General features: G+C 49.7%; 1 protein-coding gene across 1 annotated transcript in view; it reads right to left on the minus strand.

Annotated features, from left to right (window-relative positions):
- The window catches only part of syne1b (spectrin repeat containing, nuclear envelope 1b), a 90,601-nt gene that overhangs the window by 53,779 nt on the left and 19,102 nt on the right, over positions 1–17,720 (minus strand). Inside the window, 37 exon segments of the mRNA XM_063909560.1 lie at positions 165–331; positions 733–856; positions 937–1,124; positions 1,196–1,242; positions 1,245–1,293; positions 1,395–1,622; positions 2,072–2,219; positions 2,299–2,459; positions 2,542–2,682; positions 2,904–3,080; positions 3,161–3,328; positions 3,658–3,822; positions 4,042–4,150; positions 4,329–4,537; positions 4,727–4,885; positions 4,976–5,110; positions 5,455–5,619; positions 5,717–5,875; positions 6,445–6,612; positions 6,689–6,832; positions 6,944–7,096; positions 7,648–7,812; positions 7,925–8,127; positions 8,622–8,718; positions 8,795–8,963; positions 9,446–9,558; positions 9,670–9,834; positions 10,026–10,163; positions 10,269–10,376; positions 11,163–11,195; positions 11,311–11,361; positions 13,282–13,391; positions 13,658–13,854; positions 14,140–14,312; positions 14,573–14,665; positions 15,503–15,586; positions 16,620–16,715. Coding sequence (XP_063765630.1) covers positions 165–331; positions 733–856; positions 937–1,124; positions 1,196–1,242; positions 1,245–1,293; positions 1,395–1,622; positions 2,072–2,219; positions 2,299–2,459; positions 2,542–2,682; positions 2,904–3,080; positions 3,161–3,328; positions 3,658–3,822; positions 4,042–4,150; positions 4,329–4,537; positions 4,727–4,885; positions 4,976–5,110; positions 5,455–5,619; positions 5,717–5,875; positions 6,445–6,612; positions 6,689–6,832; positions 6,944–7,096; positions 7,648–7,812; positions 7,925–8,127; positions 8,622–8,718; positions 8,795–8,963; positions 9,446–9,558; positions 9,670–9,834; positions 10,026–10,163; positions 10,269–10,376; positions 11,163–11,195; positions 11,311–11,361; positions 13,282–13,391; positions 13,658–13,854; positions 14,140–14,312; positions 14,573–14,665; positions 15,503–15,586; positions 16,620–16,715 — 5,159 coding nt within the window.

The raw sequence follows: 17,720 nt of genomic DNA on the forward strand, positions 1-17,720 counted from the left end.
AGACAGAAGACATGTGAGACAGAGGATAGGTGAGACAGAAGACATGTGAGGTGAGACAGAGGATAGGTGAGACAAAGGACAGGTGAGACAGAGGACAGGTGAACATAGGACAGGTGAACAGAGGACAGGTGAGACAGAGGACAGGTGAGACAGATCGATGTTACCTCTGTGGCAGGGCCTCTCTCTGCTCCTGCAGCCTCCTCTGCAGAGCCCTCAGCTCCTCCTGCAGCTGCTGCTCCCTCTCCTCTGAGGCCGATGGACTCAGAGACAAACCCAGACCCTGCAGCTCCGAGAGGGAGGTCTGCAGGGAGGGCAGCTCCCCCCGCAGCGCCTGCAGAGACACACTCCATTTAATAATCAGAAGTGAATGTCATACAGAGGGTTCCCACAGGGCAGAGCAGAGTCTGCACAGAGACGCTGTTTATGTACAGACTGAGCTCACTGTGCAACCCCTGCAACACACACCTTATGCTTCATGCTTTTCCTCACACACAGGTCATAAACACTCTGGTTATTAATCTCAGCTGGAGATTACTGTATGCATTTCATTCTGTATTTCACAATAAAGGCATCAATTACAGTTCTAAAGTGACTCAAACTTCATTAAATCCTCTTAACACCAACAACCAGACACTGATCTGATCCCAAACAAGAAGCATTTATCTTTAACCGTTTATTTGTCTGCAGATTATTGAGGGTCTTTGTTTTGGATGAGTCTGAGTTCTGGAGTACCTGCAGGTCCTGGATCTCTGAGCGCAGCTTGGATTTATCTGCTGACAGCAGCTGACTCTCAGGTTCAGACGCAGACTCACTTCTCTCCAGACAGGAGACCACGTGAGAGCACTGCTTCTCAAACCTGGAAACACACACAGTTCTATCATCAGAATGCGTCCCCTCCCTCTGATTTATGAATGTTCTCCAGATGCTGAGCCTCACTTCTGCCAGAGCGCCAGCAGCCTCTCCAGAGCGCACTGCTGGTCTTTAGCCTCCTGCAGGGTCTCCTCATATCTGATGTTCAGCTCCGTGACACTCCTCTCTGCAGCCTGACGCTCACTGAGCCTCCGAGCTGCAGCCTGCAGGGAGAGGACCCCCCCCCGCAGCGCCTCCTGCTGCTGACACACCTCCTGCAGGAGAGGAGACACAGTCACACACACGTCCTGCAGGACAAGCTCTGAAAGTAAAGTCTCCTCCTCACCATGTGGTCCTGCAGAGCCCTGTAGGTCTCTGAGGAGGAGGAGCAGACCTCAGAGGGAGCTGCAGCTGGGTCTGCAGATTGCTGAGAGAGGCTTCCACCTGGGGGAGGAGCAGGATCAGTGAGTGCTTCATCTGGACTATATTGAGTTAGGATAAACTGAAGTATCAGATGAAGCTGTGAATATAAAGAGGAGTCAGACCTGCTGCAGGCTGCAGGAGAACCTCTGCAGGTTGGTGGCGCTCTCCTGCAGCTGCGCCTCCTGCTGCTGCACGCTCTCCTGCAGCTCCTCCCAGTACCGCCCGATCTGGGTGAGGCGGGCCTTGATGCGGGCCCCCTCCCCCAAGGAGACAAACTGAGACAGAGCCTGGGAGCCCCCCTCCAGCTGAGAGGAGACCCCGGCCCGGTCCTGCAGCTCCGCAGACACAGCCTGCAGAAACAGAGAGGAGGAATATTAAGGAGCGCAGGATCTGTGGTTTCCTCCAACAACAAAGGAGACTTCATAAATTATTGGGCTTTGTTTGTGGAATACATCAAATAATAAGCTTTTTAAATACAGAAGATGTTTTGATATTATTGTGTTGTACCAATACCACAATATGTGAAGGACTGATCAGGATTTCTAACAACGTATTTATTATTATTGATTCTGTATTTACTTTGAATTACCAGTCATCTATCATTTGATCTTTTATTGTATTTTATTTGAATTTCAATAGCAATAAAAAGACTTTAGGAAAATCAAAAGGAGCTTTCCTTCCCGTTTACTAAAGAGTCACAGCTGGAGGCAGAGCAGGCCTTCAGTGTGTCCTCACTGATGGCTCAGAGACGTTCACTGCTGTAGTTTTATAATATTAGTTAGACATCTCTCTCCTGTACCTTCACGGTGCTGATCTGCTCCTCCAGAGGCAGAGAGGACTTCAGGAGCTCCAGCTGCTTCTCCTTCTCAGAGATCCAGAGAGAGAAAGACTCAAAGTCCTGAGAGAAGTTCATCCAGAGGGTCTTCATCTGCTCCAGGGTCTGCACACTGAACCAGAGCAGGCCCGTTATCACACTGACACCATGAGGAGAATAAATCTGAATCAACGAGAATAAAACCCTCTTACTCCTTCTTGAGTCCGGCCTCCACGCGGTCCACCTCCTCACTGAGGGACCGGGCCTGGTCCGACAGCAGGTTCCTGTTGTTGGGACCCAGCTGGATCTCTTTGGCCCTCTTCAGCAGAGTGTTCATGTGAGAGGCCTCAGCCGCGCCCTGCTTCAGCAGGACCTGGAGCAGCAGAGCAGCGTTAGTATATATACTGCATACAGCTCAAAGACTTCCTGTTCCCCACCCAGACTCAGAAACCCACCTTAGCCTGGTCCAGTTCTGCAGCCAGGCTCTCCGGGCTGCTAAAGTTCTGGTCCCGGTCCATGGAGGATCGGGCTTTCTGCAGGAACTCCTGCACCGCCTCCTGCTGGCTGTGGAACTCCTGCCAGGCTGCCAGGGTCACCTGAGGAGGAGACACATGTTGCTGTTCAAACAGCACCTCGGGACTGAGCTCAGAATAGCTCTTCAGTTTGAGATGTCCTACACGCTCTTGTTTTTCTTAAACATAAACAGGTCGTGTCTCCTGAAGGCTTCGAGGTATTGGCTTCACACATCAGTGGACATGTGTAGATATTAGGGGATCTCAGAAATTCTCAGAACTCCCTTTGTATGAACCCATCTCACCTCCAGGCTCTGCTCCTGGGAGTCGGTGCTCTGCTCCATCTTGCTGAGCGTGGTCTCAAGGGTCTGCAGGTCTTGCTGTAGCGCCCCCCCCACGCCCTCCTCGGCCTGCAGGGTCTGTCCTCTGCAGATCAGCTGCTGCACCTCCTTCCTCTTCAGCTTCAGACGCTTCAGCAGCTGCTGCAGGAGGAGAAGGAGGAGGGTTAATGCAACGTTAAAGAGTTCTAGTTGGTGTTCCTCCTGATTTTCTGAGGAGTTACCTGGTGGCTGAGCAGCAGCTGTTGGGCCTCCCTCACGGTGGGACAGTCCAGGATCTTGGAGACCTCGCTCTGAGCTTCTCTCTGACCCTGAACCAGGTCCTCCAACGTGGTCTGGACCTCCTCTCTGAACTGAACACAGTCTCCCACAGCCAGCAGCATCTTCTCCGCCTGCAGGGGAACAGATAGTAGGGGTACATTTAAGATCTGACTTTTTTCAAACTTGTGGAATTTTTCGCCTTTTAAAAATGTCCCACTAATTTATCACGTTGCTAGGTCCTTCGTCATGTGGCCCTAATCATCGTCTTTAAGAATTCACACTTTTTGTCTCCCACATTTCTTTTCCTTTCTAATTTTGGACTTTTTTAAAATTTCCGACTATTTCTTCAAAATGATCAACGTACCCCTAGGGGGCTGCGTACCCCCATTTGATAACCACTGATTTAGAGGACCAACAGGACGTACAGGAGAGATTCCTAGAGAGTGTACTCTGCTCTCACCTCCAGCAGAGAGGCCAGCAGGGCTTTAAAGTCAGAGCAGAGTTTGTTCAGAGCTCCTCCGTTCCTCTCAGCGTCTCCGTCCGCACAGACCTCCAACAGAGTCGACATCCGAACCTTCAGCCACGACACGTTCCCCTCCTGCAGCTCCGCCTCCGTCCTCAGCTCCTGATACAGCATGTTAGAACTGTTACCTTCTTTATGGAATCACACATGATGTTGCAGCCTGAACGCAACACATTTCCTCAGATTATAGATTATGAAACATTGCTGTGGTTTCTAAAGATCTGGACTCATACACTAATAGTGATGCATTCTGTGTTTCAGAAACTAAGGGGAGACATTTAGAAAGAGCTTTCCTGTGAGCAACATGTCCCTTTAGCTCACCGTGATGGAGGTCTTGACCTGTCCATACTTCTTGGGGTCGCTGGCTCTGTTCCTCAGCAGCCTCAGCTGACTCTCTTTAGAGATCAGCCAGCAGGACAGCTCCGCGTACCTGAACGCACCGTAACATATCACAGAGAAACTCAACAGGACTGAACCATCAATATCCAGAGCTCGGGCAACAGGAGCTTTTAATGTCTGATGAGCTTCTGTGGTTCTTCAGCACAATCACACCGATGTTCCTCTGACCTGAACTGAATCATAACCACATTGATGTAAAGTGTTCTGACCTGGCGCTGTAGTCCTTCCACTTGTCCTGGTGCTGCAGCAGCTTCTGGTGCGTGTCCTGGATTTCCTCCTGCAGCTCAGAGAAGTCCTTCCTGGCTGCTTCAAGCGTCTGCAGAGCAGCGTCTCCTTCAGGGAGCTTCAGACAGGTCTCCTCCATCAGCTGCAGCCTCTTCTCACACACAGACAGGGGGCGCTGCTCCCGGAAGAACGCCTGGAGGACAAATACAAATAAATGACCTTTGCTTTATCTACAGCATAGCTCTCACTACAGGACTGCTCTGCACTTTAGGTTGTGTGTTCTCCAGAGATGTGTTCAGGAACGTCTTGGAAAAAAAACATTCAAAGATGGAGAATAGCTGACGGCTAAATCTGGCATGAATCCTTTCTGCAGCGTCCTCACCCGGTGCTCTCGGACCAGCCTCTCGCTGCCCATGCTGGCCAGATGCCGGTTCTCCCGGATCAGCTCGGCCTGACCCTCCTGCAGCAGAACCTGCAGCCGGCTCTTCTCCGCCTCCACCTTCAGACGCAGCAGGTGCAGCGGTGCCTCCATCTGGATGTCCTGCAGAGAGATGGATATCACTCATACTGTGCAGAGCGGGAAATAAAGAAATGCATTTAAAGAACATTAAAAACACGGAGCTGCACCCACCTTCCAGTGTTTGTGCAGCCGGCGCACCGTCTCCTGCAGCGCCTGCTGCTCCTGCGGCGGCAGAATGTCCGTCAGTTCATCACAGGCCTTCAGGAACGAGTTCAGGACCCGCTGGTCCAGCTGACCCAGGACCTCCTGCAGACACACACACTTTAATACCTGCAGCATCCTCCTCATCATCATCCTCCTCATCAGCTGGTTTCATGCACCGCTCCATTTCAGACTTCTTTCAACCCAGTAGGAAGAAATCCATATCAGGAGTTTATTTGACTCACTGCATCTGTTTGTGTCTGTGCATCTCTCCTACATTCAAGACACATGTCTTCAAGTCATTTAAAAAATGAGTGTGTTATTGTCAGTAACGAAGTGGGGGGGTTTCCTGGTGATATCTGTTGGCTATATGTTTTACCCTGTTCACCTGCAGTGGGAACAACCCGTCTCTGAAGGCCTCATCTCTCTTTGAAAGGATGAATCCTCACCGTGTGTTTCTTCAGCAGCTCCTCTGGGTCTCCTCTCTCCGTCAGACAGCTCTGAGCCGTCTTCAGGACTTTCTCCAGCTCGATGCGGGACTCGTCAAACCTCTTCATCAGACAGCTGTTGGCCTCCACGTGCTTCCTCCACTCTGTGGACTCCTTGATCATGGCCTGCACACAGACAGTCTTCATTAATCAGCTCTCTGAACCGGTCACCTGGAGGCCAGCGTAGCCGTGTATGAACAGGTAAACAGGAAGTTGATGGTACCTGGGAGGAGGCCTGCAGGTCGGCCACTCTCTTCTGCAGCAGGCCCAGGTCCAGGTGCTGCAGGGTGCTGCTGCTGCTCAGGATCTTCTGGATGTTCTGGTGGTTCCTCTCGATGTTGGTCAGACACTTCTTACAGCTGTGAGTGAACGTCACCAGCTCCTGCAACACCATCAGACATAGTTTTTATATCAGGTGGAATAAATAAATCATGAGCTTCACCAAAAACTATTCATTTGAATCAATATGTGGACATGACTGAGAATTCTTACTTTTTCTCAGAATTTTGATTTCTTTTTAGAATTTTCTCCAAACTTTGACTCTTTCAGAACTCTAACGTTATTCTCCCCAAAAAATCATTTTCAATAATCTGAATTTTTTTTCAGAAAGTTGACATTTTTCTCCTCATCATCTTCATCATCAATTCCCACTTTTGGTCCTTTATTTCCTATCTATTTTTTTTTCAAAATTCGACTTTTAAAAATGTCCCTCTATTTTCTCATCATTCCAACTCCTTCCTCACGCGGCCTGATCATCTGCTTTTAAAACTTCACGCTGTTTCTCTCCCAACTTTTTCCCTTTTGATTTCTTTTTCAAACTTCCTTTAAAATGATCTGACTTTTGAACATTTCAGAATTTTTACGTCTTCAGAATGTAGGCTTCTTGTCAGAACTTTTTTTCCCTTTGCAATGAGTCTCATGTTAAAGCCCCCCCCCCCTGTAGTTCTTTACCTGGCACTTGACTTTGAAGTCCCCGTGCTCCTCGGGGCTGGGGGTCCCGGTGATGTGGCTGGCCTTCTCCAGAGCCTGGTAGAACCCTGTGATGTTCCTCTCCATCTCTTCCAGGGGGGGCAGCAGAGACTGGGACTCCCTCAGCAGGGGCAGAGACCGCTCCCTCACCTTGGGGGGGGGGATTAATATGTCAGAAAGAGAAGGTGAACGCCGTCTAACGTCCTGTATGGATGATAACCCCCACCTTGGCGAGCTGCTCACGGACCGACCCCATCACCTCCGTCATGGCGACCACCTCGTCCTGCGGCGTGTCTTTGCTCAGCAGCTGGGCGGTGCGGCTCGCTGCCTTACAGGCCGCCTCCATGGCCGGGACCTTCTGCTTCACCTCCTGCAGGAGAACACACACACACAGTAAGGATATACCACACACACACACAGTGGGATCTGAGGAGGAGGAGGAGGAGGAGGAGGAGGAGGAGGAGGAGGAGCAGTCGCTGACCTCCATGTCCTGCACAAAGGCTCGGACGTTGAGGAAGGAGACCTGCACCGCCGCCGTCATTTTCTGGTTGGTGGCGTCCATGAACATCTTCAGGGTGTGGATCCCGTCCTGGTAGTCCTGCCGCAGCTTATCCACCTCGTCCGCCCGGGCATACTGACGGGGACACAGACAGGAGGTTAGAGACAGAGACAGACATGGGGTCAGAGACAGACAGGGGGTCAGAGACAGGGAGAGACAGGGGGTTAGAGACAGAGACAGACAGGGGGTCAGACAGAGACAGACAGGGGACAGAGACAGACACAGACAGGGGTCAGAGACAGACAGGGGACAGAGACAGACACAGACAGGGGTCAGAGACAGACAGGGGACAGAGACAGACACAGACAGGGGTCAGAGACAGACAGGGGACAGAGACAGACACAGAGAGGGGGTCAGAGACAGACACAGACAGGGGACAGAGACAGACACAGACAGGGGGTCAGAGACAGACAGGGGGTCATTCATATCTTCTATAACAACCTAAAGGGTGCTACCAGGAAAAATGAGAGAGGCAGACTGGTTCTGAAACCACAGCTGAACACTTAGATTGGAAATATCAACCCCCCCTCTACTGGTCTCTGTTTATTGATCCCAGTCCTCTGGTCCTTTAACTGACGTTGGAGAGAGGGTAAGCTTGAAGACTGCCAGACTGAAGCGTGACCTACGTGCTTGACCTTGACGAAGAGCTCCCTCCACCTCCCGTTGAGCAGGAGCAGCTGCTGCTTCAGGTCCCGGGACACGGAGTCGTCACACGTCTCGATCAGGAAGTTCCCGGCGTCGTTCATGTCCGTGTGCTGCTGCATCCAGTGGGACAGGTTCCGGAAGAAGTCCTGAGGGAGAGGAGAAGCAGAGCTGAAGGCATGCACCTCTCCTTCAGGGGTTTCAGAAACAGATGGACGCCCCCCCTCCTCGTCAGGGACAGATTGAGTCTCCTGCACTCACGCGCTTGCCGGCCTCGCTCTGGTTCAGCATGCTCTCGGCGTCCTCCAGCCAGGCCTGCAGGGAGGCCACGGTGCCGCCGTACTTCTCCCAGTTACAGAGCACCTCCTCCAGCATGCTCCTCACACTGCGCACCTCCAGAGCCAGGTTCCTCCACTGAGAGGAGGCGTCCGCCAGCAGCTTACTGACACCCTCCGCCTCGTCCACTGCAGGGGGAACACACACACACACACACACACACACACACACACACACACACACACACACACACACACACACACACACACACACACACACACACACACACACACACACAGGGGTCTAAATGTATTCAGAGAAATATTTGTCCATGCGATCTGAGTGCAAATAATAATGTTCAATTATGAAATGAAAAATAAATAATAACAACAATAAAAATATGAACACTAAGAAAATCTAAAAAGTTATTTAAAGTTCAAAAAAGATCTAAATAATCCTTTGAAATGAAAGTGTAATACTCACATCGATCTTATCAAATATAGATCTTTTCAACACCCTGACAGAAATGTGAATAGTTGCATAATCATTCACATTTTGAATTAAAAATACTAATTCATTTGTGGAAACTCCTGCTGCTATTGAGGGATCAAAGGTTTAAGTTGAATGAAGTCCCCTCTGGGCTTTCATAGGTGATTCTGTACAGGTGATAAGAGGGTCTCACCTGAGCTGTCGGACTTCATGTAGACCTCCGCAGCGTGCTTCAGGTCCGAGTAGATCATCTCGTACTGCTCGAAGAAGCGCTGGCCTTCCACAAACGTCTGCAGGATGAACAGGTTAAGGTATTAAAGTATTCAAATATAAACAGAACTACCTACAGCGTGACCCCCCACCCACCAGGTAGGTCTGCAGCAGCTGCTCCACGGAGTCGCGCCGGCCGTATTTAATGATCCAGGACTTCAGCTTGCTCTCGGCGAGCATCAGGAACGCCATCAGACGGAACTTCCTCTCCCAGAACTCCAGCCGGATCAGGTGACCATGAGAGGACGTGGACACGAAGTTAAACCTGCAGGGGGTCACCAGAGAAGACCAGGACGCAGAGCATGCTTTGTTACAGTCTGAAGACCAGGTCAATGATTCTCGATGTGGGGGGGTGCATTAGAATAGAAAGGACAGCCGGAGGGAAATTGTGGTTAAAATGTGGGATCAGAATCAGATTTATTCAAAAGGAATAAAGTTTTAAAAAGAACCAAAAAAAATATTAATATTTACAAAAAATATAAATGCACAAAAGATGAAGGAGGGGGTGCAGTCATTAAAAAAGGAAAAAGTGAAGACAGAATAAAAAATTGAGCTGTGCATATTTATCAGAGAGTTAAACAGAATGTGCAAGGATTGGCTCTCATGATGCAAGCGCACAACCAATAAATATGAAGAGAAGCTCCTAGTTCTCATTAATGCACAACAGCTCTACATCTCCCTCTAGATAAGAGCAGAGCAGGAGAAGCTCAGGAGAGTAAAGGATCAGCATGTGTGAGAGATGCTGACCGCTCTGCCATGTCTTGCAGCTGCTCGGGGGGGACGGGGACTCCGTTGACCGCTCGGTCTCTGTGGATCTGCAGGAAGGGCTGTCTGTGGGCCTCCAGGTTCTTCAGCACCTCCTGCAGGAACACATCACAAACAATAATCAGCATGATGCTCCCAGTCCCTCCTTCCTGCTCCTTGTCCCACAGGAAGCCGTGAGTCAGCCCCTCCCACACTGGCGTCCCCACCTTGTTCTGCTCCAGCTTGCGGTGCAGGACGTTGGCGGTCTGTTCTGGTTGGTGCTGCAGGGGGACGTCCTCTCTGAGGGCCGTCTCCGCCCGGTGCAGCCAGGCCCCGATCCCCCCCAGGGGCCCCGGCAGGGACTTATCCAGGTGCAGGTGCCACTCCAGCAGCTGCACACACACATAGGTATTACACACATCACACACACACACACACACACACAGTTATACACACATCACACACACACACACATCACACACGGCAGAGAGACAACGAACATCTCGTCTCTGAAGGACTGCTTCACTTCCATCCCTCCTTCACCCTGGCAGAGAAAGCATAAAGACTCAAACTGTATCTGTACCCGAGCAGAGACCCTCTCCCAGGCCTGCTTCACCAGAGCCTGGTCCACGGACAGCTTCCCGTCCCGGTTGACCGGCTGCAGCAGCGGCTCGCTCTGCTTCTTCTTCATCTCAAATTGCACCCTGAAGCTCTTGAACTCCTGAGGAACATCAGAGACATGAGTCCTCCTGGCCTGAAGTGCTGTGTGTGTATGTGTGTATGATGTAAACACGTGTAGTATATGTCATAAAGTGTTTTATCTGACCTGGTATTTGTCGGTGAGGTTCCCCTCGGTGCCCTGCGCTCGCAGCACCTCTCTCTCCAGCTGATCCAGGAACACCTTCAGCTCTCGGAGCATCTTGCGCTCCTCTCGCTGCCACATAGGAGAGAGTGTTACCCCTTTACTCAGCCTGCAGACCCCTCTGTGGTCAGCCTGCAGACCCCTCTGTGGTCAGCCTGCAGACCCCTCTGTGGTCAGCCTGCAGACCCCTCTGTGGTCAGCCTGCAGACCCCTCTGTGATCCCTGACTGTTACTGTATATGATAACGCTGCCTGGCTGTTCCAGAGGAGGGGGGTAATCCTCTCTTTACATCAGACATGTGAAGAAACTCAACCTGACTTTATTCTAATGTGTTTCAGACACGCTGCCTGGCTGTGGCAGCAGCAGCAGCAGCCACTAAAGTAAAATGCAATCCGTCTTTAATAAGGGAATATTAAAAGCATCCAACATAGCTTTGATTGAACGTGTTTCCTGCAGCTTTAACACAGTTTAAACCTCAAGCATGTTAATGCAATGTGCATAAAGGAGCATGCAAACATGCCGACAGACTGACACTGGACTTATTCCACCATCACAAACACAACTCACTGTCTGAATGAACAAACTGACTATTGAATGACGAGCTGTAAAACACGATGTCTGTTGATGTACACTAGATGTCCCCAGATATCCTTTTAATGAAACGCATCAGAACAACACCTTTGAGAACATGCAGATTATATTCATTCACCTCTTTAATAAGCATGCAAACACCAGAACTCCTGCTGAGTTTCAGTTTAGTTTAGAGTTAGGGAGGAGGAGGAGGAGGAGGAGGAGGAGGAGGAGGAGGAGGAGGAGGAGGAAGAGGAGCATTTAGTTTGTTAATTCAGAGAAACATACCTCGAGCATTTGCTCTATATCTCCAGGACCAAACTATCCAGGAAGAAGCAGACAAAGAGACACAGAGACAGACAGCATTAGAGGAGGAGGAGGAGGAGGAGGAGCAGGAGGAGGAGGAGGAACATGCAGCGTCTGACCCTGGTCTCACCTGCAGCACTGGCACTGACAGACCGAAGGTGGGGATAGAGCCCAGAAGCAGCTTAATGTGCAACACAATAAAAAAGTGATGGAGAAATTAAACCAGGATGTGATGATGTCACTGCTGAGGTCATGATGTCACTGCTGAGGTCATGATGTCACTGCTGAGGTCACGATGTCACTACCGAGGTCACAATGTCACTACCGAGGTCACAATGTCACTACCGAGGTCACAATGTCACTACCGAGGTCACGATGTCACTGCCGAGGTCACGATGTCATGATGTCACTACCGAGGTCACGATGTCACTGCCGAGGTCACGATGTCACTGCCGAGGTCATGATGTCACTACTGAGGTCACAATGTCACTACCGAGGTCACAATGTCACTACCGAGGTCACGATGTCACTACCGAGGTCACGATGTCACTACCGAGGTCATGATGTCACTGCTGAGGTCACGATGTCACTACCGAGGTCACGATGTCACTGCCGAGGTCATGATGTCACTGCCGAGGTCATGATGTCACTGCTGAGGTCATGATGTCACTGCTGAGGTCACGATGTCACTACTGAGGTCATGATGTCACTGCTGAGATCATGATGTCACTGCTGAGGTCATGATGTCACTACTGGGATCATGATGTCACTGCTGAGGTCATGATGTCACTGCTGAGGTCATGATGTCACTACTGGGATCATGATGTCACTACTGAGGTCATGATGTCACTACTGAGGTCATGATGTGATGATATCACTGCTGAGGTCATGATGTCACTGCTGAGGTCATGATGTCACTGCTGAGGTCATGATGTCACTGCTGAGGTCATGAGGTGATGATGTCACTGCTGAGGTCATGATGTCACTACCGAGGTCACAATGTCACTGCCGAGGTCATGATGTCACTGCCGAGGTCATGATGTCACTGCCGAGGTCATGATGTCACTGCCGAGGTCACAATGTCACTACCGAGGTCATGATGTCACTGCTGAGGTCATGATGTCACTGCCGAGGTCATGATGTCACTACTGAGGTCATGATGTCACTGCTGAGGTCATGATGTCACTGCTGAGGTCATGATGTCACTGCTGAGGTCATGATGTCACTGCTGAGATCATGATGTAACTGCTGAGGTCATGATGTCACTACTGGGATCATGATGTCACTACTGAGGTCATGATGTCACTGCTGAGATCATGATGTCACTGCTGAGGTCATGATGTCACTACTGGGATCATGATGTCACTGCTGAGGTCATGATGTCACTGCTGAGGTCATGATGTCACTGCTGAGGTCATGATGTCACTGCTGAGATCATGATGTCACTGCTGAGGTCATGATGTCACTACTGGGATCATGATGTCACTACTGAGGTCATGATGTCACTACTGAGGTCATGATGTCACTACTGAGGTCATGATGTGATGATATCACTGCTGAGGTCATGATGTCACTGCTGAGGTCATGATGTGATGATGTCACTGCTGAGGTCATGATGTCACTGCTGAGGTCATGATGTGATGATGTCACTGCTGAGGTCATGATGTGATGATGTCACTGCTGAGGTCATGATGTCACTGCTGAGTTCATGATGATTGTGATTCATGTCAGTATGAAACATCAGCAGAGTCAAATAAAGAAGCTGAGCAGAAAGCGTGTTTTTATTCAGACGCAGAAACTGTTGCTCTGATCTGTGCACAGAGGATGCAGTGCTGTAATACATTGTGTATTTGTTTTATTTATTTACGTTTGCTCTCCATAAGATAAAGTCAATCTTATCTTATGGAGAGCAAGCGTATTAACCCTCTGAGCGTCAACACACTGGCAGACTTCAAATGCATGTTCTTTTTAAATCACCACAAATACACAATTTATGACGGAGAGAACGCTGAAATTCTCATCAGATTGTCAACTTTCATGAATCACTTTATTCTGTTAAGAAGTCAGAATATAACAAAGTATTATATGATGAAAGGAGTACCTCATCCTGCTGCCCGTCGGCCTCGGAGTGGTGGGGGTTGGGGTAATGTTTGAGGAACTGAGCCACGTACGTCATGATGGACTTCTCATCCGGCTTATCCACGTCCACATCTGAGGAGAGGAGAAACAGACAGCACATCACTGTCTCACACCTCACATCTGCAGGTAGTCCGAGCCAGCACAGGTGGTCCTCTGAAGCCGCTCAGAAGTTCCTCTGAAGCCCCTCTGAAGCCCCTCTGAGGCTCACCCTGAACCCCCCCACAAACTGACTCTAACACGAAACATGTTATGTCTGCAGACACGAACAGAGTTAGAGGAAGAACTCCCCGAGTCTGACAGAAGTTATAGAGCTACATAAAGTCTGTGACAGAGTCTACCTTCGGGGTCCAGCAGGCGGGGGATGCCCAGCTCGTTTTCTGCCAGAGAGAAGGCCTCCTCCAGGTTCTCCCTGTTGCTCCTCCTCCTCACCTCCTCCATGTCCACCAAGTCCGGCCTGATGGCGTGGACCACGGACTGGAAGGCCACTCCGTCCCTCCAGCTGGGCCCGAAGTCCCTCACCTCGATACCGTGGTACCTGAAACACACAGGGGGGAGTTATGTTCTGCAGGTTCCACACACCTGAGCTTACCGAAAACAGAACCGTTTCATCGTGGGAAATATTCTGAAAACGTCAAAATTCAGAGAAAAAGTGAAAAGTCGCAAAAAAAAGTCTGAATTCAGAAAATAGATTAATTTATAAAACATATTAAGAAAAATCTGAAGTCTGAAGAAAAAGGAGAATTCTGGGAAATAAATCTGACTTCTGAAACCAGTGACCCCCCTGGTATCTAGAACCCCAGAGTGAGTCGATGTGTCTTACTGGGCCGCGGTGGTCTGCACCCATCGCAGCAGGGCCTTCTTGGCGTTGCCCTGGAAGCGGTTGACCACCTTCCTCTTCATGGGGGGGGAGCTGCCGGCCTCACTGCTCTCCACTGACGAGTTGCTGGTGGACAGGGACTGCAGGGAGGTCAGGTTACTGGTCAGCTCCTCAATCTGAGGAGGAGAGGAGAGGAGGTGTAGTCAGCAACAGGAGACATTTCTTTTAGAAACTGTTTAGCTGTATTTTCACGTTTTTCTAAGAATTAATAAAGAAAACGGAATTATAAAGTCAAGAACTTCAGCAGACTTTTTCCAAGATGAGTATTTTACTATTTGATTTTTTAAGTTCAATTAGAATAACTTAGCTATTTTATTGAAATAAAAAGAATCCAGTGACTAAAACCTCTGGATACAGAGTTTTAATAACGGTTTACCTGGAAGTAGAGGATGACGGTCCATATCAACCCCAGAACTATCGACGGGCGTCCGTCTGCGATGTCAGTGGCGTGGATGTTCACCAGTTTGATCTGAAACACAACAAAGAGGATTAAACTGGGAAATATAACACATGCATATCATTATATTTATGAAGAACCAACCCCACAAGAGTCACACTGTCCCACACAAACGACAAGCTTGTTTTTTTTGTTGCTCAAACTCATCAAAGTGCGGTCTTTGATGCAGGCAAAGTAAAGCAGAGACAGCCAGTGAGAGCAGAAAGCACTGCAGCTCAGCAACCAGAGCTCACACTGCATCAGCGTGCACTGCGTCAGTGTGAGGTCAGAGCGTGCACTGCGTCAGTGTGAGGTCAGAGCGTGCACTGCGTCAGTGTGAGGTCAGAGCGTGCACTGCGTCAGTGTGAGGTCAGAGCGTGCACTGCGTCAGTGTGAGGTCAGAGCGTGCACTGCGTCAGTGTGAGGTCAGAGCCTGCACTGCATCAGTGTGAGGTCAGAGCGTGCACTGCGTCAGTGTGAGGTCAGAGCGTGCACTGCGTCAGTGTGAGGTCAGAGCGTGCACTGCGTCAGTGTGAGGTCAGAGCGTGCACACAGCAGAGGTTCAGGATGAGCACACTGACCGGAGATCCTCGGTACACAGACTGCAGCAGACAGGACACACATCACAGGGAGGTGAGGCTCCAGCTCTCACAGGAGTCCTGATCAGTATCTGTATACCTGCTGCTTCCCCCCTGTACCCTCCACATTTAAACCTCATAGAACAGCTGGAATGGAAGAGATTTGGGCCGCTGTAGCGCATTCGGCCTCCCTAGATATCACAGCTATATCTTTCAGGTAGATTTCCTACCCTCTCCCCTGCAGCGCCACACTTCAGGGCGAGTGTCTCTCTACTGTCACTGTGTTTCTCACCTTCCTGCCTTCCAGGAACTTCAGCGCTGTGCCGATGTTGGAGACCCAGTGGATCCTCTTCAGCTGACGGCCCTGCTCACGGGGCTGCGCGCACACACACACACACACACACACACACACACACACACACACACACACACACACACACACACACACACACACACACACACACACACACACACACACACACACACACACACACACACACACACACACACACACACACAGGGAATATAAAGTTAGAATACAGAGGATCTCTTGAAACACGGTGATTCAGTCTCTTTATTTGGTGGAGTGGGCCCCTGGCTGCTCAGTGATCTGGCTAAAGAGTCCCGGGAGATTCGGCATTAATTAACTGGTGATTCCAAAGCTGCTTTAAGAGTGAATAGGTTTGATCCTGATCAGTAACACAGGATCGATCCAGCCTCAGTGAGATCTGTGGTTCTGGCTGTGTTTGTTTTGCTATCTCTGTGAGGACCAGTAACAGCTCCTAACCAGCGTTATGAGGAGCAACTCAGGAGCGGTTTAAAGGCACAGCGAGCAGGAGCTCGTACAGAAATAGTCCCTCTTCATCATCACCTACCCCCACTAGAAGTGTGTGTGTGTGTGTGTGTGTGTGTGTGTGTGTGTGTGTGTGTGTGTGTGTGTGTGTGTGTGTGTGTGTGTGTTTGTGTTTCGGTGTGTCGGTGTGTCGCTGGGTGCAGAGACTCTGCAGTGCTCAGCCTGGATTTATATTTGGCTGTTTCTCAGTAGGTGTGAAAGCTTGAACTGGATTGGTTTTATGCAGACCGGCTGAACATGCGCTGGGCTTTACGGCTCTGGATGCTTCAGTTATTCGGGATACAGCTGAAGAAGGTTTTTAAATAGAAGATCTTTGTTTTTGGGGGTAGCAAGACTTGAGTTATTGGAGACATGTCTGGGCTTCAGCCTCTATGAAACCATGAGAGCACACGGTTCCTCTTGAGTTAATCTATAGTAACAAAGCTCTTCCCTCTCAACAGTAAGCACCGCAGTAACCATAGACTTTTCTCCCAGTCGGCCGGACCGGCTGCTCCCACAGAGCTGCAGGACACTGTGACCCCTCTGGGTGCACTGAGAGTTTGATCCCAGTCCTCACCAGTCGTTGTCCGGACAGAACCTCCAGCAGAGCCAGCAGCTTCACCCCATCTTTGATGTCCTCGAACAAGTCGTTCACCTCCAGGGGGGGCTTGTACTGCAACACAGGGGGGGGGGGGAAGTCAGAGGTTACTCGTGAGGGGGGGTTGCAGAGATGGAGAGCTGGAAAAACTCAGCACAACAAGACCAAACGTTACATCACACACACACACACACACACACACACACACACACACACACACACACACACACACACACACACACACACACACACACACACACACACACACACACACACACACACACACACACAGGCAGAAACATTCCCCATCAGTTGCAACAACAGAGCTGTATAGCCCCCCCCCCCCCCCCGTTGATGAATGGGGCTGACATTTTGCACACATTTTTTGGCTTTTCCACTTTTGTTTTCCTCCCTATTTGTTTGTATTAAATGTTTTCCCTATTTGGTTTTAATATTTGTATCGGTATTATGTCTTCATGTTTTCTTTCTCCAGTAAGGATGGACTTTGTGGATGAGCTTAGGGCTGCACAATTAATCAAATTATAATCACGATCAAAATCGCGTGATGAGCGATATTTGAAATGTGTCCTTCGGTTCACAGAACGCTCAGTATCAACGTTTCTTTCCAAAGCCAATCTAGTGAGTGATGGAGAAAACAAGCCTCGTATACAGTACAATACACAACACAACACACAATACACAACACACAATACACAATACACAACACACAACACACAATACACAATACAACACACAACACAACACACAATACACAACACACAATACACAATACAACACACAATACAACAAACAATACACAATACACAATACACAATACAACACACAACACACAATACACAACACACAATACAACACACAATACACAACACACAATACACAACACACAACACACAACACTGGGTTTTCCTTTTAAAGCGGAGGCCTTTGGAAACGCTGCTGGCCCCGGGGCAGCTGATTAGTGCGGACAGGCAGGAACGCAGACTTTTGGAAACGCTAACGTAGGAACCCATGAGCGCTTTCTGATTGGGTCTTATCGATCACGAGTATCCTTCTCTGATT

This window comes from Eleginops maclovinus, chromosome 19 (genome assembly GCF_036324505.1).
Source record: "Eleginops maclovinus isolate JMC-PN-2008 ecotype Puerto Natales chromosome 19, JC_Emac_rtc_rv5, whole genome shotgun sequence".
NCBI lineage: Eukaryota > Metazoa > Chordata > Actinopteri > Perciformes > Eleginopidae > Eleginops > Eleginops maclovinus.